This window comes from Myotis myotis, unplaced genomic scaffold (assembly GCF_014108235.1).
Source record: "Myotis myotis isolate mMyoMyo1 unplaced genomic scaffold, mMyoMyo1.p scaffold_m19_p_7, whole genome shotgun sequence".
Classification (NCBI taxonomy): Eukaryota; Metazoa; Chordata; class Mammalia; order Chiroptera; family Vespertilionidae; genus Myotis; species Myotis myotis.
Genome location: NW_023416379.1, coordinates 4,753,425 through 4,780,746, shown reverse-complemented (window position 1 = coordinate 4,780,746; position 27,322 = coordinate 4,753,425). Strand labels below are relative to the sequence as shown.

Here is a 27,322-nt window from a genome sequence, read left to right as displayed (position 1 = left end):
GACAGGAGGATGTGGTGCGCACAGGAAAGGTAGGGCCTTCATCAGCGGAGGCCAGTGCTGGCTGCCTGGGAGAATTACACCTGCTCCCAGCTCCACACTGCCGCTTCCTGGCCCTGTGACCTTGGGCAAGTGGGCGCTTCACTCCGCTGTGCCTCAGTTTATTTATCTGTGAAATGGGGTGAGTGATAATACCTAATACCTGCCACATGGCATCATTTCGAGGATGCAGTGAGTTAATCCATGCCAGGCACTTAGAATGTGCTCAGTGCGCTTGACGCGCGTTGGCCGTTGTCCCATCGTTACGCCGGGGCCCTCCAGAAGCCAGAACGGCCCACCAGGTACGGAAGCGCTGGGACTTCCCTAAGTTTTATTTCCATCTTATCCTCTTTTGTAATTTACCTCATGGGATATGGATATGATTTAAATAAGTATGCATGCGTTTAGTAGGATTAATTTAATCACTTGTCATTATCTAATCACAAAACACGTGATTACGTTTTTACTGACGGGATTGCCCGTTAAAACGTGGAGGCCACAGGTGTAAAGAGGCTCCTCTGACATCCGCTGAAAGGCGCGTGACGGCTCCCAAGCCTGGCTGCCCCTGGCCATGGCCACCAGCAGTGGCTTTGGGAAAGGACTCCTTGCCCTCCTGCTGCGCATGTGTCCCTCGGCAGCCCCAGACGCCCTGGGCCGGGCGCCCGGAGTGCGGAGCTCACGGGAGGGGGAGCTCAGCGCTCATAGGCCGGGGGGGGGGGGGGGGTAGGGGGCGCCAGCCGCTGGGCCCGCCCTGCTTGCTTTGGGGCCGTTTCCCGCCGGAGGCGAGGTGACCTGAGTGGCTGTGGCTCTGTCTGCAGGAACCAGCTGCTGCACCTGCCCCTGCGGCAGCACCAGGTGAGCTGCCGGGACTGGCTGCTGAAGGTCATCTGCGGGGTGGTGGCCATCCGCACGGTGTACGCCTCGCACAAGCAGGCCAAGGCCTGCCTCATCTCCCGCATCAGCTGCGAGCGCGCCGGCGCCCGCTTCCTCACCCGCGGCGTGAACGACGACGGCCACGTGTCCAACTTCGTGGAGACGGAGCAGGTCAGTGCCCAGGCCGCCCGCCTGCGGCTGAGGGGCTGGGGCTCAGGCACAGGCGTCTCCGCGAGGGGGTATTTGAGGCGGTGTCTTGCTCTAACGCAGAGGTTCTCAACCTGTGGGTCGCGACCCCTTTGGGGGTCGAACGACCCTTTCACAGGGGTCGTCTAAGACCATCGGAAAACACATATATAACTACATATTGTTTTGTGATTAATCACTATGCTTTAATTATGTTCAATTTGTAACAATGAAAATACATCCTGCATATCAGATATTTACATTACGATTCATAACAGTAGCAAAATTACAGTTATGAAGTAGCAACGAAAATAATTTTATGGTTGGGGGTCACCACAACATGAGGACCTGTATTAAAGGGCTGCGGCATTAGGAAGGTTGAGAACCAGTGCTCTAAGGGGAAGGGAGCTGGTTATGGGCTCTGCCTGCAGACGTGGCATCTCTGATTCACGTCTCATGCTGGGAAACGCTGCGTACCGGGGTCCTTTCAGCTAGACTAGAGCAAGCACGCCAGATAACGAGCCATGCGGCCCCGGCCGCGAGTTTGACACGCCTGAGCGAGAGGAAGCAGGGTTTCCCCAGGATGGTGGAGGGTGGCAGCTAAACAGAGAGCAGCTGACGACCGATGAACCAGTGGAAGTTAGAAATCTTAAGGCCAAAGTCAGTACATCGATCGTGGAAGGGTGAGGGCGGAAACGACCCTGTGGCCCTGTTCACTCTGAATCAACCGAAGCTTCGCCCTAGAAGCCGTCTCATCACCGGGGGGAGGGGGGCAGGATATGGGGGTGGAATCTGCATGTTCGGCAGCTGTGGCTCTCGGCGCCCGCGGGCTAGAACCTTCTGCTGAATTTCTCATTGTCAGTTTCCGAAATCTGTCCTCCTTCCCGGGTTGCTGCCTCTCAGCGGTTGTGTTCCTCTCTGACGTGCCATGGGGAGGCCATGCCACGTGTAGACCAGCAGGTGGAATAACTTATAGGAATGGGGACGCACAGGTGCAGGGTGCGTGGGTGTCAAGCCGCAAAAACCTGTGCGTACTTAGTGGCTGCGGCTTTGCCGACGGCAGCTGAGAGAGGGGCTTCCCGGGGGACTGCAGCCCGGGTAATTCCGCCCAGATCGGAGCGCCTGGCCGTGTGTGCCGGCGGCCGCCTGCCCGGGCTTCCAGACGCACAGAGGAGAGGACGTCCGCTTGTGTGAGACGCTGAGTGGGAGGACCCCCAACAGGAGCCTTAAGATGAGCAGCAGGGCCAGCTTCTTGCCTGTGACTCCTGCTTGCGATATCTTTGCTCCAGGCGGTAGACACGGCAGGTAAATAAATACCTGGTTGAAAGTGATGGAGAGAAAACGGTGCCCCCAATGGAGGCCGCTGGCTTTTTCTCTCACTCATGTCTTCAAGATGAGCTTGACTTCCTTTTGTTCTCGTGCCTCCGTCATCACCACTGTCCACCCGTGTCATTAGCCTTGGACTCATCCAATCCACTCAACACATTTTTATTATTGGTCACCTGCCGTGGGCCGGGTGCTGCGGTGGGAAGTGGAGGCCAGAAGTGCAGAGGCTGACCGTGCAAACCAAGTCCCGGGGCCTGGTGACAGAACCAGATTCCAGAGGCTTCCTCCGCGGCCCTGGAGCCAGGCCCACGCCAGCCGCTGCCTTAGTCTCCGTTCGGGCCGAGGCCCCTCACTGGCTCCTCTTGCGTGGTGTGCCCTGGAGTTTTGGATTTCAACCAGTTTTTAAACACTGGGGTCTCGTCTACTGACTGATGAAGTAAGTCATTGGGAAATCAACTGCCCTCCATGTCACTGATTTCCTAAAAGAGGCCGTTTCGACTGAAAATGGAGGAGGACGAGCGTGGCTCCCCAGCGTGGCTTAAACAACTGGAAATTATTCAGAGGCCGCCTCCCCCTGCGGCCCCAGGGAGGGTCCTTCCTGCCTCTTCCCGCTCCTGGTGGCCCGGCTGTGGCAGCGCCACTCCAGTCTCTGCCCGTGTCTCTGAGTGGTGCCCTCTCTCCTGAGTGGAGCCCGCAGGCCTGATGCTCAAGTCCTCCCCTCTTTGTAAAGACACCGGTCGCATTGGAAGGAGGCCCCTCCCCACTCAGTGTGACCCCACCTCCACTAATCCCATCTGCAATGACTGTTTCCAAACAAGGGCACATTCTGAGGTGCTGGGGGCGAAGACTGCAGCATGTCTTTTGGGGGGACAGAATTCGACCTTTAGCAGGGACGCCATCCGATGTTAGCGGACTCTGCCTTCAGTGCAGCACATGCGGCTTCAGGGAAAATCTCTCCACTGTCTCTGCGTTTCACATTTGCCTGCAGACCAGGGGTGCGGCCTCTGCTCTGGTCAGCTCCCCCGCAGATGCCTGGGGACTTGGGTTTGTCTCCGGGATGCCCAGGTCCCTCGCTCCGGCTGGTTGCCCACACGTGCCCACTCAAGGGGAGCGAGGTCTGCGTGGGCCGTGGCGCTGTGAGCATGTGTCCATGAACGTGAAGGGTATTGCTCCGTAGCTCAGATCGCATCCCCAGCACTGAGCAGTGTCCTCATGGAGAAATGCCGGCCAAGCGGTTTCTTTCTCAGCAGCCCGGCCGAGCAGCTCCCACGGCCGCTCTGGTTTGCTCTCCCTCAGGGTGGCCAGCGCTGCCTGCAGTCGTTAAACCACCTGCACCTTGACTCCTTTGTTGTCCGTAGAGTAATGGTGGTCAGTGTCTGGACCAGGGGTGGGCAAACTTTTTGACTCGAGGGCCACAATGGGTTCTTAAACTGGACCGGAGGGCCGGAACAAAAGCATGGATGGAGTGTTTGTGTGAACTAATATAAATTCAAAGTAAACATCATTACATGAAAGGGTACGGTCTTTTTTTTTTTTAGTTTTATTCATTTCAAAGGGGCCGGATCCGGCCCACGGGCCATAGTTTGCCCACGGCTGGTCTGGACACAGACGGCAAGTCCTTAACCCAGTGCCTTTTCCCTTTGGCGATCAGGGGATAGAATGCCCGCCCCAGCGTGGCACCCCGGCTGGTGTGATTCCTGTAGTCCAGGGAGCCCGCGGGCCTGACGCTCAGGTCTCCTGCAGAATGACTAATGCATGTTGACCTGAGCGAGATCTAGCCCGTGGAAAGCGACCCGGTAAGGGAGCAGGCTGGTGAGAAGTGGAAAGGCCGGCGGCATCGCCCGGGCCGCCCTGCCAGGCCAGGGTAGAGTTACTCAGATAAAGGGCAGAGCATCTGAGAACCGCCACGGCCTCCCCCTCGTGAGGCGCGGGCCTGTCCTTTTTGTCCTTTAAAACTTTCTCGCAGGCAGCTGGGGAGTTGGTTCGCGCTGGAGTAGCTGGGGGGCAGGGGAGATGCCGTCTTTAACGAGTAAGTATCGGCTTCCGTGCAGGGGCCGTCCCCCCGGGAGCGTGTGGCAGCTGTGTTGTGTGCGATGACTTAGTGAGCGGCATGTTTAAGGGCTCGGTGGCGTGGGGCCAGGGCCGACGACAAGTGCAAGTCTTGACCCGAATGGTCAAGTACAGGACTGACGAGTGCCCTCAACGGCGCCTTTGGCTGCAGCTTGTTCGTTTCGTTCATTCAGCCCTTTCCCAGTTGCCTTCTCTGCTTTGCTGATTGACGAAGTGAAAGTCGAGGGCTCTAAGGAGGGTGTCAGTTAATACTGAAAAGGGAGGGGGCATTGCTGGGATTTGCAGGGAGCTCGGGCAGCTGCACAGCCCCGGGCGGCCCTGCCTGCTGCAGACTCCGGAGGCTGGTGGGCAGCCAGCATCCCGGGGAGTGCGCCGGGCCGGGCCGGGCCGGGTCAGGGCGCCACGCCCGCAGGGCCGCGGAGCGCAGGCCTGACGTCCGCTGTCTGCCCTTCTCTCCGGTGTCGGGTCTCAGGTGGCCGGATCCCCTTACCGGCCCGGACATTCGGTCTCGCTGAAGAACACTTCCCTTTATGTCTCCTTGTGGTGCAGACGATCTACATGGATGATGGTGTGTCGTCTTTCGTACAGATCAGAGGCTCGGTTCCGCTGTTTTGGGAGCAGCCAGGGCTCCAGGTAGGTCATAAGAAGTCCGTGCACGCGTGTTACTGTCCGTCCTGCCTTCTCCCCACACGGCTGTGGCTTGTTTCTTCCCACCATGTTCTTTCATGGCAGTTTCTGGCCTTTCCCGCAGCGCAACTGGGTTGAGCCTGGCGTGTGTGTGTGTGTGTGTGTGCATTGTGTGTAATTTTCCTATTGTGAGCTCACTATTGATGCACCTGCAGTGGGAAGTCTTTGCTGACAGGGAACCGTGTAATGTAATTGAATAGAATCACCTTGTTAGCTCCTAGGTTCCGTACATGAGAACGTGTTAGAGGTGTTTGGGAGTCGTGACTGTCCTAGAGGGCTTTGTGAGGGCCCCAGGCCGGGCAGCGGGCGTGGTTGGCATTGCAGGGGCCCGTGGTGCGGCCACGTGAGAATTGCACAGAGTCTTCTCGTGGTTTCTAAAAATACCCCTGCCGCCCACAACAGCGCTCGGGCCAGCGCCGAGGTATTTGGCGTCTGCCTCCTGGGGAGAGTTCGGGGGTGCCATGTTCCAAGAGCACATTTGCTGTCCACGGACTGGCGCTGCCTCGTTCACTGAGTTCCTACCCGAGGGGCGGGGGGCAGTGCCACTGCGCGGGGTCCTGAGATTCCTCAGCACCATCCGGACTGTCCACCATCCGGACCGTCCACCATCCGGACTGTCCTTCTGGCCTGAGGGGACGTTGTGCGCTCAGCAGGCCTCTGGCTCCGGGTGACCGCGGTTCGGGTGAGTGAAGAGGCTCAGGGCCATCTCCCAGGTTCGTGGGGTGTTTGACAGGGCTGGGTCTTACTGGCCCTTGACTTGACCCCGTGTCACCATAGGCACTTTGTCCTCCAGTCTGTTGTCACGCTGCTGTGGGCAGACACGTCAGCTCTGAGAGTGAGATGGACAGATGAGCGTCATCTGGGCTCTGAGTTCTGGGAGGAAAAGCCTCTCTAGCATCCAGCCTGCCCATTAGGAAGGAATGGCTGAGCCGGCTGGGAACAGCTGGTGGCAGGAAGTGGCGGCAGAGCAGCCTCCTGAGCATGATTATAATGTGGAGAATCCCCTGGCGCGCATCCCACAGCGGGCGTGTGCAAGAGCTGGATGAGATACAGATGACATACCATGAACCTCGCCCGTGCAGAGCATGCGAGCCAGTGGTTCTCGTGCATTTACAGAGCCGTGTAGCCACCATGGAATCTAATTTTAGAACATTTCATCACAGCTAAAACCCTGCGCCCAGTGAGCAGTGGCTCCCCTCCCTCCCATCGCTCCCCAAGGCCGAAGCAGCCGGGCCTCCATAGAGGGCCCCCTTCTGGCCAGTCCACAGAGTGACACTTGATTTTCTTTAGATTTGGAGATTTCCCCCTGAAACTTCTGGAGGTCTGCAAAAGGAAAGAGGGAGACCGTGTCTAAGAATTCTGTCATGACAGAATCCTAGTGTTCGGGAAGACGCAGTGGAATTCACCCACTTCCCCCAGGGCCAGTCCCTCTCCCAGGATGTCTGAGGCTGCCTCCGGGTGCTGAGCTGGAGGCCACAGTGTGGGGCGTCTTCCTGGCGGTGCCCTCTGTCCAGGTTATACGGCTGCAGAGCGCGTCTGGCTTTGCAGACCAGCCGTCTACAACCATGTGTCTGGGACCCTCCATGTCTGGTCTCCCTCTTCTAAAAACAGAGCAAAACCCATTTGTCGTTCGTTCCCTCTTTAGTTCTGGTCTCCAGTCTGGCCTCCCTTGGTGCAGCCTGACCTGCTGTGGAGCAGCTGCCCCTCAGCCTGACAGTGTCAGCGGGACCGGGTGCCCCTCAGCCTGACAGTGTCAGCGGGACCGGGTGCCCCTCAGCCTGACAGTGTCAGCGGGACCGGGTGCCCCTCAGCCTGACAGTGTCAGCGGGACCGGGTGCCCCTCAGCCTGACAGTGTCAGCGGGACCGGGTGCCCCTCAGCCTGACAGTGTCAGCGGGACCGGGTGCCCCTGAGCCTGACAGTGTCAGCGGGACCGGGTGCCCCTGAGCCTCACAGCGTCAGCGGGACCTGGTGCCACTGAGCCTGACAGTGTCAGCGGGACCGGGTGCCCCTCAGCCTGACAGTGTCAGCGGGACCTGGTGCCCCTGAGCCTGACAGTGTCAGCGGGACCTGGTGCCCCTCAGCCTGACAGTGTCAGCGGGACCGGGTGCCCCTGAGCCTGACAGTGTCAGCGGGACCTGGTGCCCCTGAGCCTGACAGTGTCTCGGGACCTGGTGCCCCTGAGCCTGACAGTGTCAGCGGGACCTGGTGCCCCTGAGCCTCACAGTGTCAGCGGGACCTGGTGCCCCTGAGCCTCACAGTGTCAGCGGGACCTGGTGCCCCTGAGCCTCACAGTGTCAGCGGGACCTGGTGCCCCTGAGCCTGACAGTGTCAGCGGGACCAGGTGCCCCTGAGCCTGACAGTATCAGCGGGACCAGGTGCCCCTGAGCCTGACAGTGTCAGCGGGACCTGGTGCCCCTGAGCCTGACAGTGTCTCGGGACCTGGTGCCCCTGAGCCTGACAGTGTCAGCGGGACCTGGTGCCCCTGAGCCTGACAGTGTCAGCGGGACCTGGTGCCCCTGAGCCTGACAGTGTCAGCGGGACCTGGTGCCCCTGAGCCTCACAGTGTCAGCGGGACCTGGTGCCCCTGAGCCTGACAGTGTCAGCGGGACCAGGTGCCCCTGAGCCTGACAGTGTCAGCGGGACCAGGTGCCCCTGAGCCTGACAGTGTCAGCGGGACCTGGTGCCCCTGAGCCTGACAGTGTCAGCGGGACCTGGTGCCCCTGAGCCTGACAGTGTCAGCGGGACCAGGTGCCCCTGAGCCTGACAGTGTCAACGGGACCAGGTGCCCCTGAGCCTGACAGTGTCAGCGGGACCTGGTGCCCCTGAGCCTGACAGTGTCAGCGGGACCTGGTGCCCCTGAGCCTGACAGTGTCAGCGGGACCTGGTGCCCCTGAGCCTCACAGTGTCAGCGGGACCTGGTGCCCCTGAGCCTGACAGTGTCAGCGGGACCTGGTGCCCCTGAGCCTGACAGTGTCAGCGGGACCTGGTGCCCCTGAGCCTCACAGTGTCAGCGGGACCGGGTGCCCCCCAGCCTGACAGTGTCAGCGGGACCGGGTGCCCCCCAGCCTGACAGTGTCAGCGGGACCTGGTGCCCCTGAGCCTGACAGTGTCAGCGGGACCTGGTGCCCCTGAGCCTCACAGTGTCAGCGGGACCTGGTACCCCTGGGTCTCACAGTGTCAGCGGGACCTGGTACCCCTGAGCCCGACAGTGTCAGCGGGAACTGGTTCCCCTGAGCCTGACAGTGTCAGCGGGACCGGGTGCCCCCAGCCTGACAGTGTCAGCGGGACCGGGTGCCCCCCAGCCTGACAGTGTCAGCGGGACCTGGTGCCCCTGAGCCTGACAGTGTCAGCGGGACCTGGTGCCCCTGAGCCTCACAGTGTCAACGGGACCTGGTACCCCTGAGCCCGACAGTGTCAGCGGGACCTGGTTCCCCTGAGCCTGACAGTGTCAGCGGGACCTGGTTCCCCTGAGCCTGACAGTGTCAGCGGGACCTGGTACCCCTGAGCCCGACAGTGTCAGCGGGACCTGGTTCCCCTGAGCCTGACAGTGTCAGCGGGACCTGGTGCCCCTGAGCCTCACAGTGTCAACGGGACCTGGTACCCCTGAGCCCGACAGTGTCAGCGGGACCTGGTTCCCCTGAGCCTGACAGTGTCAGCGGGACCTGGTACCCCTGGGTCTCACAGTGTCAGCGGGACCTGGTACCCCTGAGCCCGACAGTGTCAGCGGGACCTGGTTCCCCTGAGCCTGACAGTGTCAGCGGGACCTGGTTCCCCTGAGCCTGACAGTGTCAGCGGGACCTGGTACCCCTGGGTCTCACAGTGTCAGCAGGACCAGGTGCCCCTGAGCCTGTCAGTGTCAGCGGGACCTGGTACCCCTCAGCCTGTCAGTGTCAGCGGGACGTGGTGCCTGTTCTCCGGCAGCTGGAGCACCTTTCAGATCAGGGGTGGGCAAACTATTTGACTGGAGGGCCACAATGGGTTCTTAAACTGGACCGGAGGGCCGGAACAAAAGCATGGATGTAGTGTTTGTGTGAACTAATATAAATTCAAAGTAAACATCATTACATAAAAGGGTACGGTCTTTTTTTTTTTTTTTTTTTTTTTTTTTAGTTTTATTCATTTCAAACGGGCTGGATCCGGCCCGAGGGCTGTAGTTTGCCCAATGCTGTTTCAGATCCTAACACCAGTGCTTCTCCAGAGTCTCCGTGCGTGGTTCCTTCAAAACACATTTCAAAAGGCTTTGTGTCCGTGAATCTTATGAAGGACGTGCTGACCTTTGAGTCTGATGGGCATGTGCATCCTCCAAGGGGAACTGGGCTGCTCCTGGGACCAGCAGGCCGTGCTCATGGTGGGCCTCCCTCCCTCCCTGGATGTGTGAGGAGCAAGGCTGGGGATGGATGCTGGTTGTCTTTCTCCATGTGGACCTTTCCCCTTCCTTCTTCGTTTGGGTTATATTATAAGCACAGATATGTTTGGGTGAATAGCTTGCATTTTAAGTTGCACTGTTGCCCCCTCTTGGGGCTGCCCCAGGGAACCTATGAGCCTGTGGGCCCAGGGTGGGATGGGGGATGAAGAGGGGGGCGGGCATGATGCAGAGAGGACGGTGGGATACTGATTCCTGTGCGACTTTTCATAGGAATCGTACCCTTGTTAGGAAGTCCTGGATCCTGAGGCCATTTCCAGCAGCTGTGTACCTTTCACAGTTCCATCCCCACCATGGCAGTGGGTTGCACAGTTTATAAACAGCCACATTGGAAATTTTACCCCTAAGGCTAATTGCTCTCCTGGAGTGTTAGTTATGGAGTACATCTTTTACATACTGTGTGTCTGTTGAAGACTTTGCCCCCTTGTCACTTAAGAACTTCCCCCTCCCCCACCCCCCCCCACGGTCACGTGCACACAGGGACCACGTCTTGCACAGGTGAGTTAGTCTGAGTTCTGAAGCTCCCTGTGCCGCCCACGATGAGATGAGCGCCTCTGCTGTTCCCACCCGGCCTGCATCCCCCGCCTCCCTGTCAGACTGCTAAGCTCACGGATGCGTCGTGCTGTGCTCATTGGTGTGGTCGTACTTCTCTTTGTTCCAAAATGTGAGATGGCTTGTAGAACAACAGTTTCAGAAATGACGAAGAGGTTGGGGTGGGGGGAAAAATACTTACAACGAGCATGAACTGGAGCCGCGATAAAGTCGCGGACGCTTGTTGTCCATGGGTCTTGCGTGCTTGCCTGAGTGTAAGGCAGATGTCACAGAAACAAGATCACTTATCCTGTGATTAAGAGCCTAGAACAGCCGTGGGCAAACTATGGCCTGCGGGCCGGATCCGGCCCGTTTGAAATGAATAAAACTATTGAAAAAAAAGACCGTACCCTTTTATGTAATGATGTTTACTTTGAATTTATATTAGTTCACACAAGCACTCCATCCATGCTTTTGTTCTGGCCCTCCGGTCCAGTTTAAGAACCCATTGTGGCCCTGGAGTCAAAAAGTTTGCCCACCCCTGGCCTAGAGCCTTGAAGTTATGCAGACCCAAGTTCTAGTCAAGTTCTGATTCTCTTAGGATCCATGTACTTTTTAAAATTGAATTTATTGGGGTGACATTAGTGAATAAAATTATACAGGTTTCAGGTATACGGTTCTACAAGACGTCTGCATTGTGTTGACTCTCCCAAGTCAGGTGTCCTTCCATCCCCCTGAATATCCCCTCTACCTTCTTCTACCCCCCCCCCCTTTCCTCTGGGAATCAGCACACTGTTGTCTGTGTCCATGGGAACCACACATTTGTGAAAAGTTCTAATCTCAAAAAAAAAGCTCTTATCTCAGAAGAATGTGCTTATCTCAAAAATATTATCTCAAAAAATGTTCTCATTTCAAACAAGAAGTTCTTATCTCAGAAACAGTAGAGAAGTCCTATCTTCGCTAAGCCTCAGCTTCCTCTTCTGTAAAATGGAGTAAACAGTACCGACCTCCGGGGAGTGGAGAGGATTAAACACTGGAATTGAGCGCAGCATCTAGGACCTAGGAAGCACTGGGAATGGTAGCTGTAACCATCACAAACATGAACTATAACTTCTAGGAGGCGAAAGCTCAAGTTGCATGGCTGTTTGCCTCTGGCAAGGGAATGAGTTCCCCCTGCGCCTCCGGGCGGACACCGCCAGGTGCAGTGGCAGCGTCCTCACACCTCTGAGGACGCAGCACGGGACCCGTCTTCCGGGCTGTTCCGTCTCCCAGCCCCCAGACACCCCAGAGCTGGCCGTCTGTTTGTCCCACAGACACTCAGCATCTGTGGATGCGCGAGGCAGAGCCCCTGGCGCCAGATACTGCATTTGGGGAGGAGGGGCCGGCATGACCGTTTTGTGTGCATGGAGCCCAGCTTAGGGGAGGGGTCTGAGCTCACTTGGGACAGGGCAGAATCACCAGGCACGGAAGTCAGGCCTGGTCCAGGGAAGGCGTGGTGCAGACATAACCCCTGAGTTCAGGGCATAAGAGAGACGCGTTCTGGTCTGGCTGCCTGCAGTCCTAGGAGTGCCCTGCGGGAGGTGAGACTGGAAGGCAGGCAGGGCCAGGTCAGACGGGCTTCTACCTTCTGCTGAGGAGGTGACAGTTTCCCTCAGGAGCTGCCAGAGGAGTGGTGCCCAAACGTCGCTGCACATCAGAATCACCTGGGCAACTTCAAAGCTCCTGGTCCCCAGATTGCATGCCATCCCAATTCAATCACAGTGTTGGCCCTGGCTGGTTTGGCTCAGCGGATAGAGCGTCCGCCTGCGAACTGAAGGGTCCCGGGTTCGATTCCGGTTGGGGGCGTATGCCCGGGTTGTGGGCTCGATCCCCAGTGTGGGGCGTGTAGGAGGCAGCCGATCAATGATTCTCTCTCATCAATGATGTTTCTATCTCTCCCTCTCCCTTCCTCTCTGAAGTCAATAAAAATATATATTTTTTAAATCACAATGTGGAGGTGGGAGCCAGGCATTCGTCCTTTCTGAAAACCCCAGATGACTGCAATGTTCAGGAAGGCTTGGGAGCTCCTCGGGTGTGCTGATAAACAGTTTTCTGAGGGCCAGGAGGGAGAAATCCCATTTGCAGCATTTGCCCATTACTGTAGTGTAAATGCTCCCATCATGGCTGATGTCAAGCCACCAACTTGATGTCCCGGAACTTGGAGCTGGTGTGTGAGCTGGTAGCAGCTGGCTCCAGCACACACTGGACCACTGCACGGAAGGGTTCCCAGGGGTGGGTGACATGATTAGCTGTAAGTGTGATAGGGTTTAGTTTGGGGAGAGAAGACTGAAGGTAAAGACACCAGGAGGGAAGTCACAGCGATCCAGGTAAGACGCTGGCAGCCTTAACTAGGGGAGGGGCAGTGGGTGCCAGAGGGATTGGCGGGTGCCCTTGGTGACTGTGGGGCCCTCTCAAGGGCCGGTGTGGGCTCAGGGCTGACGCACAGCCAGGCGTCCTCGAGATCTCGGTTATTCTCATGGCCAATGCCCCTGCGTGTGTGGTCTGTAGGACTGAAGTGACCACTTCAGACAGGAGTGATTGTCCAAGCGTCCACCTGGCCAGGGGGAGGGGGATGGGAGACGGAGAAGGAGGGGAGGCCCAATAAAGCATCACAGTGTGTTCCGGTTGCCGGTGCCAACCGTGGCTTCACTCCAGCCCTGACTGAAGGCTTCCGACATCTGGTGGCCTCAGGACTAGGTGCCACCAGAGAGGACAGACTAGGGTCAGTGTCAGAGGAGGAGGCAGGATGTGAGGCCTGAGGCAATGAAATTAAAGGAATGTTGGAGGAAGAATGACCTCCTGCGAGAATGTCCTCCTAGAATGTCCAAGGAGGACGGGTGAGTGCAGGGTGAGCACAGCCTGAGGCCAGGATGTCTGGGGAGGCAGCCGGGGACAGGCTGGGCCTGGTCCCAGTGCACCTGTGGCTGCGAAGGTGTGAACACAGCCCCTCCCCCCACCCGCCCCCAGCTGCTCACTTCCTCCCATCTTCTCTGCTCACAGGCATTTGCAACCTGAGCTAAAAGGGAATGGAGGAGGAAGATGAGTCCGAACCAGTGCTGCTCAGACTCCAGTGCTTGGGCACACGCGGAGACACGTGCAGACACGTGCACACGCATGCACACACATGCAGGAGTCACCTGGGCAGCTCATTAAACATGGTGCTGTGGGTCCAGGGACCACAGTTTGAGGACTGCTGGGGTCAGGGATCCTGACTGCCCTGGTCATTCGCTGGGCAGTGCTCTTGACTTTTAGTGTCCCCAGGTGGGTTTGTGGTCAGCAGTGACTTTGGACTAAGTGCTATCGGGGACAAAACATGCCTTCGGCGGTCCTGTCTGACCCTGTCCACCTCGCTCCAGTCTTTCTCTGGTACCCCGTGCTGTGTAGGTGTGGGTGTCAGGATGTGCTTGCTAACTCCATCCTGGACTGGTTACGCAATTTGTCATGGGATTCGGGTGACTCTTATAGTGGGAGGAATTCAAGCCCAGAGGTGGGACACTCCTGGTGCAGTCATCCGTGACTGAATTCTACCTTTATAGAAGAAACAACCGTGGGCTGAGACTGGGGGGAAGGGGGGGCAGTTGTGTCCAGTAATAGAACTGTCACAACTAAAATCTAGGCCTCTGAGCCCTGAGCCCAGTTTTCCATCCTCCTCTTGCTGCGTTCCCATGGGAACGAGTCTAAAAACAGCCGCAGTATCCCTGAGGCCGGGAGACTTCTTGCCATGACTGGCAGACAGACTGACAGACTTACACAGCCCCTGCTCTTGGGGATCAGAGGGTGGCGGAAAGGATCCCATTTCCCAGGTGCCTTCCTTGTAAATCCAGAAAGAAGACAGGAGCCCACTTGCCTCAGGGGGCAGGCAGAGCGTCTTCTCAGAACCTGGCTGTGAAAGTGTTGGGAATTCAGCATCTCATTTCCTCAGCCAGGTGGTGGCGGCCCTGGGGAAAGGGGGCAGCATGAGCTCAGCCACCAGACAAGGGCTTGACTGGAGCCTTTCTCCAGAACCCCAGGGTTTCGTCGGACCGAGGGATGGGGCTTATTCATAGACTCAGTCAGATGGGCCAGCCCAGCCCCAGTCTCCTCTGCATCCGGCTGGAAGCTGGCTTTCTGGACGGCTGCTCTCCTCAAGCTCGGAGAGGGACACAGGTGTTACCTGCGGGCAGGCGCTGTGGAGTGACACTTGGTACATGTTTGTAATAACTGCATCCGATCATCCTGGTAGGTCTAAGGACACGACTTCCATAATATGCGCTAACAGCCCAAGCTAAGCGTGCATTTGAAGAAACTTTTTTCTTGAAATAACTCCAGGCCTACAGCAAAGCCAGACGAGCAATAGAGAACTGTGTGTCCTTCACCCAAATTCACTGTCACCATCTCCACACACATGCACAAACACACATACATGCATGCGCACACACATGCACGCGCACACGCTATTGCTTCTTTTCTGAGTCAGTGAGAGGAGTTGCTACCTCGTGTCTCTACCTACTATTATGTCAGGACGTTTCTCCTAAGAGCAAGGACACGCTGCCATCTCCACGGTGCAGGCACGCATTCCGGAAGTGTCACACGGATGCAATGCCGTGATGTAACATGCAGTCCTCGGTCTGGACTTATCTGTTGTCTCACGAGTCCTGGTGGCACTTTCTCCCTCCAGGCCAGCGTCACACCTGCAGGTAGCGTCACACGCTCGTCTCCTTTAGTCCCAGCAGTGCCTCCTGACTGTGACGAGGCGTTCTTGGAGAATGCAGGCCTTCTTTTCCTTCATCTTATCAGGCTCAGGGTGTCGATCCCTGACGCCACGTCCTCATGTAAGCCTCTGTCCCGCATCAGCGATGCTAATTTTGATCGCCTGGGCAAGGAGCTGTTCCGTTTCTTCACTTAGTGTGTTTTCCTATTCAATGATAAGCAGCCCGTGGGTGACGCTCTGAGACCAGGCAGGTATCCTGCTCCTCGTCACTCTCCCCTGACGGTTAGGGTCAACCCCGGATGTTTGCTGAGCAATTATTTACTATAGTGCTTGTAAAATGACGATTTCCCACCACTTCCTCCATTAGTTAGTACTCCACTGAAAGGAAGAGTCCTCCCATCTGCCCCATCCACCCACCCTTCATCCATCTGTCCACCCCCCACCTACCCAGCCATCTACCTATATGCCTGCCTATCCATCCACCCACCCACCCATCCATCGACCTTCCTACCTGCCCACCTACCCACTCACCCAGCCGGCCAGCTGTCATCTGTATTCAGGGGTGGGGTACCTTTTTTTCGGCCAAGGGCCATTTGGATATTTATAACATCATTCTCAGACCATACAAAACTACCAACTTAAAAATTAGCCTCCTGTATTTGGTCAAACGTTTAATTGACTCCCCCCTCATGTCTGGGCAGGGCCAGGTCAAATGATTTCTCGGGCCTTCTACGACCCAAGGGCCAGATGTCCCCACCCCTGGTATGGACTCATGGATTCCTGTTTGACTCTCCAGGTCACAATCCGTTACTGTCCTCATACTGTCCAGGAAATGTTCAGAGAGAGTGCTTCCAGCTGGCTCCGTAACCACACGTTAGTTTCAAGGTTGTTTTTAAACTTCCAGCGTTTAACAGGTAGCTCTAAGCAACAAGACGCGTTAGTTGCCAGGCAGCTGTAACTCAAGCGTCAGGGCCGTCGAGGGCCCTGTAGCTGCAGAGGATGCCGGGACAGTGGTCTCTCTCCCGTTGGCTTAGTTCAGTGGTCAGCAAACTGCGGCCCCTTGAGTGTGGCTCTTCCACAAAATACCACATGCGGGTGCGCACGTACAATGTGATTGAAACTTCGTGGCCACACTCAAGGGGCCAAAGAGCCACATGTGGCTCGCAAGCCGCAGTTTGCCGACCACTGGCTTAGCTGTACCTCTCGCCACGGAGGGGTTTGTGGGTCTGACGCAGGCCTCCTGGTCTTACCCTGGAGTTTCTCTTCTGTCTGTGGAAGACTGTGAGTGGCATGGTCCGCACTGCAGCTCAGACGGGGCCGCAGCAGAGCCCCACTCGGGCTGCGGGACTGAGTTTGGGGCCTGGCCATCCTGCGCTGGGAGGGGCCACATCGGGGCTGGAATGGGCCGCTGGAGGCCGGGCTGGCAGAGAGGGGGAGTGGGGACCACTTCTGGGTTCGCAGAGCAGCAGGAGTCACGGGGTTGTTCTCTTTGCTTTAGGTTGGCTCGCATCATCTGAGACTCAACAGAGGCCTGGAAGCCAACGCCCCTGCTTTCGACAGGTAAGGCCGTCTGACACCGTCTGTCTGTCATCCTCAGGGGGTCTCCCTCCCACCAGACAGCGGCGCAGGGGACAGCGGGAAGGGAGGCCCCCAGCCCTGCGTCTGACCTTGCCCTTTACTTTGGTCTTTTATGCAAAAGGGAGTTTCCAAAGTGAGGCTGTTGCCTGCGCTCAGGTTTCCCTGAGGCTCAGCAATAAATGCGCAGGTAGCGCGTGGGATTGTTTCATCTCACCAGTCCCTCCCGTGGTGAAGCTTTATCCATGCGTCCTGGTTAACAAGGGCTCCTCTGAATCATAGGGTGTTTGTAGCCGTTTGTGTTCATTTTACAAGTAATACATTCCCAGGTCTGATGCCACCACATTGAACGGTATAAAGTGAGAAGTCGCAGTACCCTAACTCCCAGTTCTCACTGCCAGAGAGTCCACTATTGGCTTTTTATGTATCGTTCTAGGAAAAAGTTCGCGTATACATAGTTCACGTTTTAAAACACAAATTGGATCATAACACACTAAATATTTTGCACCTTTAACCTGAACTATTAGTACTTTAAACTGAGCTATTAACTTGAACTTGAAGCATTAATAGCTTCCTAAAGTATCTGCTGTTTTAATCTAAATACTAAGTTTAAAAATTATCTTAGTGAATGTCATAAAACTTCAAAAGTGATTTTGTGTTTTAATCGCTGTGCCTGAAGCTTCGTTGGGACTTTAAACTTGTTTGCAGCCATCTTGTTTACCATAACCTGGTAACACCAGCCCAGCTGCGACCCCTGGTGATAGCTTCTCCTGGAAGGAAATATGTAACCTAGTAGGGAATATGCTATTGCCTTTTTTTCTGAGCACTATTCATGTGTCTGCCCGTGGCGCATATGGACTTCTTTTCGCTGACATTGATCTGCATTAAATGTTCATAGGAAATGTTAGCGAGAATGCAATTCCTCCTGAGCTGGCCGGAGTGTGTGTGTGTGTGTGTGTGTGCGTGTACTTGGGAGCCCTTTCGTTTCTTACACTCGCTTCTCCCCTCAATCTAAGGATAAACTCAATCTCTTCTGCGAATCCCCAAACACCTTTCTGAGGGCGTAAGTCCTTTAACAGGCAGCCTCCACTTAAAATTCTGGCTTGCAAGGAGTTTCTTTTTTAATGCCTCTAACCCCGAAGTTTGACCAGACTGTGCCCTCCTCCTGTCTGTCTGACCTGACAGCTACTGGCTCGTCGCTCTCATTGGGCCGCAGTTTGGAAGTGAGTGTCTGGGAGCGAGTTCACAGGTTTCTCTCACAGACCGAGATGGGGCACAGTGGGCCCCCCGGAGGAGCGGGGCTGTGTCATCCCCTGGAGAGGTGCCCCCAGATCTCTGTTTCTCAGTTCTTTGATGTGTTTGGTCCAGAGTAAATCCCTCCACCCTCCCCCACTTGCAAAATCTTTTCCATGGGATCCTTTCCAGGGGACCCTGCTGTCTTGCTTCCCTGGTTGCTTGTTGTCGTTCTGCCATCTGCCATGCCTGCAGAAGGGGGTGTCTCCAGCAGGCCTTGGGCTGCGGCTGCTCGGGGTGCCGTACAGTTTTGATGACGGCGTTAGCCTGTCACTGGGTGGTGCCCAGTCTCACTCTGCAGGGTGGTGATCCACTCCCTCTGCCCTCTCTCGCTTTGCACAGACCTGCTTGTGTCTGGACATCAGGGGGGGTTTAACTGCTGGCCCCTCAGTTATGCCCTGGATTTGAGAAGGATGCTGCCAAGTGGAAATCTGGCTCCCTGGGGTGCTGGAAAACTCCCCGTTTTCCAAGGAGCGCCATCTGAGAGGAGCAGATGAGCTGAAAGGTTGAATAAAGCCCCTAACGCACGGAGCCACCAATGCCAGGAGGAGCCTCGCTCTCCTGACCTCAGTGTGGACTCCAAGACTCTGTCCCTTAGAGCCACTGAAGGGAGTCTCAGTTTGTCAATTCAAAGTGTGCTATCTTAATTTTAAATCAGAAGGAAAGGAAAACCAGCTCCCCCGTGCCAAACACTGGACTCGTCACTGTCACCCGCCTGTTCTCCTCATGCCCGCCCCTCACAAGAGGACTGGCCTATGTGACAGACCAAGGAGCCAGCTCAGGGCAGTGAATGATTCGATCGAGGGTGTGTGGGGCCGGTGACATGAGCAATGAGTGACGGTGTTCCTCTCCCAGCCTTGGAATTTGGAGCCGTGGAGATGTATGTGGGCATCAGACAGCCTTATTTCTGACAAGCTGCACTGTGGCTTGGTCACAGCTCAGATGTGTGGCCACAATGGGCTTCCTCACATTTCACCCCGAATTAAGGGAGCTCACTCAGTGCTGGGCAGCTCGGACTTCCCACCAGAGCAGAGCCTGCTGTTCTGTCACATGGCACACCTCAGGCCAGGACACCCCTTCTCTGGGCAGAGACCCCCAAGAGCCCAGAAGGCCAGGCCAGGAACGTTGCATTTCTTCTGGCAGCTTCAGCCAGGGCTGCACGCCCACAGCTCCAGGGACAGAGCACAGCCTGCAGGAGGCCCGATTTCACTGGCTCATGTCCCTGTGTCTTCCCCCAGGAAGGGCTGCGGGGAGGGCGGGGCCGAGGGGAGGGCGGGGCCTCCAGGAGTGTTGCTGTAGGAAAGGCCATTCACAGAGACAGGAGCTGCCAGCAGACTCAAGCTTAACTCCGCAGCAAGAAACCTGCACTGCCCCCCTTCAGAATCATATTCTTCTACCCACTGCCACCCCTCAAAATTAGTAAAAGAGTGTGTTTTTTTCTCTTATGGGGTTTGGTTCTTTTGTGATAATTAACTTTTTAAAAATTTTGTTTATTAAAAAAAACATGTCATTGTAGACATTTGGAAAATAGTGAAATGTTTAAAGAAGAAAATAATTTTAAATGACACAAAATTCCCCCACTTCTAACATCATGATGTTTTATCTTCTGGTCTTTCTTCTATATTTAGGTTTAAAGGTGGCCCTATTAGATGACAGTTTTCCATCCGCTTTTTGCTTGTGTCTTTTTCCTGTGTTTTTTTTAAACACTGCATTTCAGCATTTCTAACCATTGTTGAAGTTGTAAAGTTACTTTTCAAAAGCTGGTGATAAAAGGTAAACATTTGTCTCTCCCTAATATTTCAACATACGTATTTTTAAAATATATTTTTATTAATTTCAGAGAGGAAGGAAGAGGGAGAGAGAGAGAGAAATATCAATGATGAGAGAGAATCATGGATCGGCTGCCTCCTGAGAGTCCCCACTGGGGATTGAGCTCACAACCCGGGCACGTGCCCTTGACAGAAATCGAACCTGGGGCCTTTCAGTTCGCAGGCCGACGCTCTATCCACTGAGCAAAACTGGCTAGGGCTCAACATATGTATTTTTAAATGGTCTCTGATACACAAATAATTTCCCTAAAGACTGAGATTTGGTTGTGTCTCCTTGTTTGCAGCATCATAAAGCAGCTCTTAGCCCGGCCAGCGTGGCTCAGCGGTTGAGTGTCGACCCAGGAACCAACAGGTTGCTGGTTTGATTCCTGGTCAGGGCACATGCCGGGTTGCAGGCTCAGCCCCCGGTGGGGGCCGTGCAGGAGGGCAGGAGGCAGCTAATCATCTCATGGATGTTTCTATCTCTCTATCCCTCTCTCTGCCTCTCTCTCTTAAAACAAACAAATGTATTTTTACATAAAAAGAAATGGAAAAAATAATACAGCAGCTCTTAGATAAAAATCGGACCCTGCAGTTGACTGTTCTCCTACCAGGTTTTCCAGTTCGGAGGATAGACGGTACCAAGTGAAACAGATTAATTTCAGAGATAGCACACATGGCATTTGTAAGGCTCTGTTCATGCGGGCCAGGTCAAGCTATTCTGGGTTTAATGGGGCGCTTACTGGAAAGTCCTTCCTCTCGTGTGCCAGGTTTATTCCTGCCCTTTCATGGGCAGATGCATCCTGGGCCTTCGTGCCCAGCAGGTCCCTTCCACATCCTCTCCCCTGGAGGCGGGGCTCAGTCTGCATCCTGGTGACAGGGTCACGGTACCGCCTGCTCTGTTGCAGGCATATGGTCCTCCTGAAGGAGCAGTATGGGAAGCAAGTGGTCGTAAACCTGCTGGGGAACAGAGGCGGAGAGGAGGTGCTCAACAGAGCCTTCAAGGTAAACGCAGCCCCTTGCCCGCTTCTCCAAACAGGGATGGGGGAGGGAGGGGGGAGCCTGAGGGCCCCTGCTCTGAGGCAGGCTCCCGTGGGGGCTGGAAACACAGTGCAGACCTCACCAGGGTTCCAGCAATTGTGACTTGGGCTCCTGATGTGCGGAGTTTAATTTTTGTGGACTGAGAAGCTGGGAGAATTTGCTGAGTTGAAACAGAGCATCTCCTGTCTCCAGCTGCATTTCCTCAGAGCAAGCATGTCAAACTCACGGCCGGCGGGCCGCATGCCTCAAATAAATGCTTTTTGAGCATGTTTGGCATGCTTGCTCTAGAGCAGTGGTTCTCCACCTCTGGCTCTTTGCATACAGTTCCTCATGTTGTGACCCAACCATAAAATTATTTTCATTGCTACTTCATAACTGTAATGTTGCTACTGTTACGAATCGTCATGTAAATATCTGATATGCAGGATGGTCTTAGGCAACCCCTGTGAGAGGGTCGTTCGACCGCCAAAGGGGTCGCGACCCACAGGTTGAGAACCGCTGCTCTAGAGCTTCCACTGGGACCTGGAGATTCAGGACAGCCGGGCCTTTTCCATCCTCTTGGATGAACACGCACACACCCACACACACATGCACACACACACTCACCCACACATGCACGTGCACACACTCACCCACCCCCTCATCCACCCACCCATACATGCATGCCCACCCACACACTCACCCATACACGCACACACAAACACATGCACCCAGCCACACATGCAAACGCGTGTGCGCACGAATGTTTGGGCTTTGCCCGTGCAACCCCTCCTTCCTTGGTCTGGCTCCGCTGCTGGCAAGCTCATGCAAACACCTGCAGAGCCTTATGCCTGGAGTGGGCTCTTCAGAGCTCCTGATCGGCTTAAGGCAAGAAACCTTATGTGATTTCCTCCTGCTCACTTGGAGCCTTCAAACCTTCCACTCTTGCTTGGGCTGCCCCTAAAAGCTGCTGCCTGTGTCCGGCTGCCCATGGCTCCCTGGGGCTTCCCTGTGCAGGACCAGGGAGGTGTGGGGAGAAACCCTGGGCAGGGCAGGAAGCAGTTGGAGCGACTCTCCCCCTCCCCCCGCCTCTCCCTGTCCCCAGAGTTCCTGTATGTATTCAATCTATCACGTGAAAAGCTCCAGAATGGGCTGTGGGCACCTCCACAGTCCCTTTCCGATCACCCGCAGCCCCCACTTAATGGGGAAAGCCCTGGTTGTTTCAAGATCAAGGAAGCCTCCGATGGAGAGAGTGAAGGCAGGCCTGCCCCTGGCTGATGGCGCCTGCCCCTGGCTGATGGCAGCTGCCCAGCTGGGTGCCCATTTCCACGTGCCAGTGTCATTTGGCCAGACCTGCTTTTCCTGTTTGGTTTGTTGCTACTAGCAACGAGATTGAGAAATATCTCCCCTCCACCCACCTTGGCAGCTCATTTTCAGGAAGAAGGAAGGAGGGGAGCAAGAACGAAAAGAGCCCAAGAATCTCTTTCCCTTTTATGCCTCGAGTTCTGGGGAAGGACATCCCCAGCGACCTGTCAGCGGTGGAAGTGCCTCTTAGGCTGACGGGCTCTTTTGGCGCAAGAGGGGCAGGAGATGGCAGTGGTCCCGTGGCCCAGGCCCGGGAGGGCAGGCTCCTGGGCAGGTGGGAGGTGAGAAGCTGACATTCCGCCTGCAGGAGACCTGGCCGGTGTCGCACGGAGCCCCAGCTCCCTGGGCCCATCAGCTCTGCAATGCTGGGGTCCGTGCCCCACAGCCGGCCTGCCGCCCGTGCTTATCAGGCCACAGGGGATAGGCGTCTGCTCCAGACAGAGCCACCGAGCAGCACCCTGCTCAGTTCATCCGACCTCATCTCACGGCAACACCTCCTTGACGGTGGCACCGGGCACTGATTTGCACTCTGGCCCATGGTGGGCGGGTGCTCTGAGTCACAGGACCAGACAGCAAGTCCTTCACAGTCCTTACACCCTCCGACAAGTCTGGCCGGGAGCTGTGGGGCGGGGGAGGCCGAGGCCAGGTCCCTGGGCGGCAGCCAGGTCTCCTTCCCACGGGGCTGGAGAGAGGGCTGAGGAGTGGGTGGCGAGGTTCCTGGTGCGGAAGGGAGGTCTCTGCCAGGAGCCCCCAGAGGAACCCCTGGAGGCTCAGCCGCTTCAGAGCACACCCACCTGGAGGGTAGTGCCTGTCTAGATGGGGCTGGTTACCAGGCAACCCCGAGCTGGATTATGAGCTCCCAGCCTGCGGGCTGCCCAGCGCCTCAGGGGCCTGTGGCACTTGGTGCCTGAAGAACAGCGTGGCCCTTCCCTCCCGGCGCCCTCGGAGAGCCCCGCAGAGGGGCGAGGTCGGAGCGGGCCCGGGGCTTCCTCGGCAGCCTCTCCCGGCCTGGCTGTCGCTTGCCCGCGGCGGACCTGCTGTGGGCAAGATGCTCTGTGTGTCTGTGGGCCGGCTGCGTGCTGCCCTCGCAGCGTCAGGACTGACAGGCCGCTTGCTCCGTGAGTGATGGGTTGGCCACGCGGATTCCAGCCGGGAGAGGTTTGCTGCCGGTGTCCTCCCCTGGCCCCTGCCACTCTCTCCTCCTCCCTCTCCCCCTCCAGAAGCTGCTCTGGGCTTCGTGCCACGCCGGTGACACGCCTATGATAAACTTCGACTTCCACCAGTTCGCCAGGGGCAGGAAGCTAGAGAAACTGGAGAACCTGCTGCGGCCCCAGCTGCAGCTCCACTGGGATGACTTTGACGTGTTCACCAAGGGCGCGAGTGTGAGTCCCCGGTGAGTCTCCGCCGTCTCCCCTCCCGCTGGGCCGGTGGCGGAGGGCTGGGTGCCCTGGGCTGTGTGCCTTCCCGCCAAGCCACTCGCCACCTTGCAGTATCCTGGGCCCCAGGGTTCCAGCCTCTCTCCACCCCCCATCGCACACCCCCTCTCCCGGATCAGAACCTGCTTTTGAATGCTGTGAGTAGACAGGAAAGCACATTAAATCTACAAATAAAGGCGACCAGGCTAGAATGGGAGCCATGGTAACCATATGACTTCTCCAGACAGAGGTGAAACCCTGAGAGAGAACGGGGGGCTGGCATAACCCCGATGGCCCAGGAAAACGGGTGTGGATTTTGCTGCTCAGCTGAGCAGAAAAAGGAAGTCCAGGGTCCTCAAATCACAACACGGCCGATCCTCATTATTCCCAGAGCCTGTATTTGCAAATGTGCCCACTGGGTAGACCTGTGACCCCAAACCCACGCTCCCGGCGCTCACAGACATGCTCCGCCGGTGAGAGCCTGAGCCGCCCGGCCCAGCGTGTGTTCCCGCGGGCTCTGCCCTCTGTCCCGCTCTCTTGCTGCCATCTCGTTAGTGCCACGGCTTCACATTTTTGTGCACTTTGTTGGCAATGTCCCTGTTTGAAACGGCCCCCAAACATGGCGCTAAGGGCCGCCTAGTGACCCTCAGCACAGGGATGTGAGGTGCCTTACGGAGAGTTCAGGAAGCTTCGTGCAGCGGTGAGAGCGTCGTTGGCTGTGAGTCCAATGCTGAGGAATGCACAGAGCTAACCAAGGCATCTCTGCCAGAGGAGCCCGCGAAACAAGGCTGTGTGCGGAGTAGTTGGTGGAATGCGGGACCAGAGGCTCGGGAACCTGCGAGCAGTGGCTCAGGATTTGCTTGTGGGCTAGTGGATCACCGATAGTTCACGGCCACTTCCTGAGCGTTACTGCCGTGAATCGCGGGAATCGACTGTGTTTAGAATGACCCGGTGTGCGGGCTGCCAAGCGTGTGCTGGGGTCCTGGTGAGCTACGAGGGGCACACGTTTTGGGGGGCCTACGTCACACACAGGCCACTGTGCTGCAGCCATTGCTCCTTCTAACACAACACGTAACCATTTATTTCCTGTTTTCCTAAGTTTTCAGAAAGGCACTTTGCGGATGAACTGTCTCGACTGCCTGGACCGAACCAACACGGTGCAGAGCTTCATTGCGCTTGAGGTCTGTCCTGCCCCGGCCTCTCGGCCCTCTGCCTTCAGCGGGGCAGGCTGGGCCTGCGCCTCCATGGGCAGATGAGGGCGTCGCTGGGCTCACTTTCTAACTGTGGGGAGGGGGGCGGGATGTGCTAGGCACCTGGCGAGGCCTCCGGGGGGGTTGGCTTGCCTCTGACCCGTCAGGCACACTTTTCATGCATCTCCGTCCGACATGGGGGCCCAGGTGCCAGGTGCACCTGGGGGAGCAGGGCTCTAGGTGGGGGTATTGTGAGCACACTGCTGGGCAGAGGTGGGGAGAGGCTGTGCGGGAGGCTGGCTAGAGGCCTCAGAGGGAACCCCAGTCTGTCCGTGTGTCTGCGTGATCCCTCCTGGCTTCCTGCTTGCAGGAGGTGGTGGTCCAGGCCAACTGCCCTCCTCGCTGTGCACCCTCTGGTGGTGGGGCAGGGACATCGTTGTTCAGGGGTCAGAGGAGGCTGGGTGGGATGGGAACGTGGGGGTAGCTGTGGTGCAGGCCCCCTTCTTTGCTCAGGGGTTCCTCGTCCTCTGGAAGATAGGGAACCCCCGGGTGGGGTGAGTGGGCAGCTGGGGGAGCTCCCGGGGGGAAGTCGATGACCCCTGTCCTCACTCTCTCCAGGTCCTTCACCTGCAGCTCAGGAGCCTCGGGCTGAATTCAAAGCCCATCGCCGACCGCTTCGTGGAGTCCTTCAAAGCCATGTGGTCTCTGAATGGGCACAGCCTGAGCAAGATGTTCACGGGCAGCCGCGCCCTGGAGGGGAAGGCCAAGGTGGGGGCAGGCCAGGATCTGGGTGGCGGGGGGTGGCGTGTGGATGCCTCTCACGGCCTGTGTCCCGCTCTCGGCAGGTGGGGAAGCTGAAGGACGGAGCCCGGTCCGTGTCCCGCACCATCCAGTCCAACTTCTTCGACGGCGTGAAGCAGGAGGCCATCAAGCTGCTGCTGGTCGGAGACGTCTACACGGAGGAGGCGGCCGACAAGGGAAGGATGCTACTGGACAACACAGCCCTGCTGGGTACGGGGGTGCCTCTCCGCTCGCCTCGGGCGTCCCGCTGCCCTGCCACGCAGAGGGCGTGTGGGGTGCCAGCCAGCCCTCCCCACCCCTCATGTCATCCCAGGTGGCGGGTGGCAGACACTCCCCTGAGCCTGAGGGCGGACGGCGGGGGCATGTGCTCTGCATGTGGCGGTGGCGGAGCCTGGCCAGGGACCTACGCTGCTCTGTTATGAGATGGTCAGTCCCGTGCGGCCACACGAGGAGGCAGGAGAGAGGCACCCTCTCTCGCGGACAGAGACCCCACCCCGTCCGTGTTTCCGGGGGAGGCAGGGGCTTGGATGTGGACAGACGTGCCCTGTGTTGCCTCCCCGCAGTGACCCCCAGGATCCTGAGGGCGATGTCGGAGCGCCAGGCGGAGTTCACAAATTACAAGCGGGTCCGTGTCGCCATGGGGACCTGGAACGTGAACGGAGGGAAGCAGTTCCGGAGCAACCTGCTTGGGACCGCCGAGCTCGCCGAGTGGCTGCTGGACTCGCCCAGGCTTTCCGAGCCCGAGCCCCAGGGTGAGCGCCCATCCCATCGAGCCGTTTTCCATATTCTGTGAAGTGCAGTGTTTGGGGTTCCCGCCCCCTCGGGGTTCAGAGAGCACAGGGTCTACCCTCAGAGCACCCCTGGCACGTGGACTACCCGCCGCCTTCTCTCGTCCAAGCGTTTAGGGTTCTCACAGCCGCGACTCTCCCCGCTTCACACACAGAGATTCACAGTTTTTAGGTTTTGATCACTAGAACCTCCTGTCTGAGGAGGAAGAGGCAGCCTCTGGAATCATGTTCCTGTGAGGGGCTGGGCACGCGGTTCACAGCACCGTTGGCCACGGCACCGCTGGCCACAGCACTGCTGGCCACGGCACCGCTGGCCACGGCACCGCTGGCCGCGAACGTCCACTCCTGCTTTCCCCCAAACCAACCGCGCAGCAGATGCAGCCGCGTCAAGCCATGGCTTTGTGTGCCTTTTAAGAAGGAAATAATCCCAAAGTTGACACATCACCTTCTGTCTTAGGTCTTGCGAGGTAGCATGTAAAGGCCTCAGAGCTCAGACTGGAGGAGGAAATGAGTTTCCTGCGGTCAGCACACACCCAGGGCCTCGCTCCCTCCGGCTCCCTGGAGTCTCTTCCGGATCCAGCGGGAGGAGCAGGAGCCCCTCGCTGCCAGGAGAGCCCCATCCAAGCCATGCAGGCAGCCTGCACCCCCTTGCTTCCTCGGGGGTCAGGGGAGCTCACGTCTGCCATTTGGGGTCACTGGGATTCTTGTGTTTGTGAATGCCACCCCCCCTCACCCCAGGCAGGCCCTGTGAGCACACAGGCTGGGCTGACTCTGCAGCTTCTTTTGCTAAAATGGCTCGTCTTCATTTGTCTGCAGGAGCAGGTGGGTGCCGACAGCACCCTGCCTCTTACTGCGCAGGGGATTCTAGTGGGACCGAGGGTGCACCAGGGCTCCCACTAAAACGCACCGCATTCAGGAGAGAGAAGGGGTGTGGCTGTTGCCACGCAGATCAGAGGAACAGTATTTTTTTCTTTAAAGAAAGAAAAGAAACTCTAAGCCAGTGAAGCTTGAGGGTCCAGGCGTCCTGTGTGGCCAACAGGAAGGCCGTGGACACTGGCCTTTTGGATGGAGTCAGGGAAGAGGGGGAGGGGTGTCACTTGCTGCAGCTAGAGAGCCGCTGGCTTCCTGGCTCAGGATGCTGAGTGTCAGAAGGACGTGCCTGGAGAGAGGCGGCCAGTGGCTGCAGGGGTGGCATGGCACCCTA

At 57.1% G+C, this 27,322-nt stretch overlaps 1 protein-coding gene across 7 annotated transcripts in view; it reads left to right on the top strand.

Moving 5' to 3' along the window:
• The window catches only part of SYNJ2 (synaptojanin 2), a 79,312-nt gene that overhangs the window by 29,750 nt on the left and 22,240 nt on the right, over positions 1–27,322 (top strand). For 5 of the 7 annotated variants that reach the window (XM_036316387.1, XM_036316385.1, XM_036316392.1 and 2 more), the window contains exons 4-12: positions 855–1,080; positions 5,041–5,124; positions 16,362–16,423; positions 20,448–20,544; positions 23,145–23,317; positions 24,439–24,520; positions 25,148–25,297; positions 25,375–25,540; positions 25,894–26,082. In XM_036316387.1, coding sequence (XP_036172280.1) covers positions 855–1,080; positions 5,041–5,124; positions 16,362–16,423; positions 20,448–20,544; positions 23,145–23,317; positions 24,439–24,520; positions 25,148–25,297; positions 25,375–25,540; positions 25,894–26,082 — 1,229 coding nt within the window. The remainder of the gene's footprint in view (positions 1–854; positions 1,081–5,040; positions 5,125–16,361; positions 16,424–20,447; positions 20,545–23,144; positions 23,318–24,438; positions 24,521–25,147; positions 25,298–25,374; positions 25,541–25,893; positions 26,083–27,322) is intronic. The other 2 variants (XM_036316386.1, XM_036316391.1) reach the window with 2 other exon arrangements.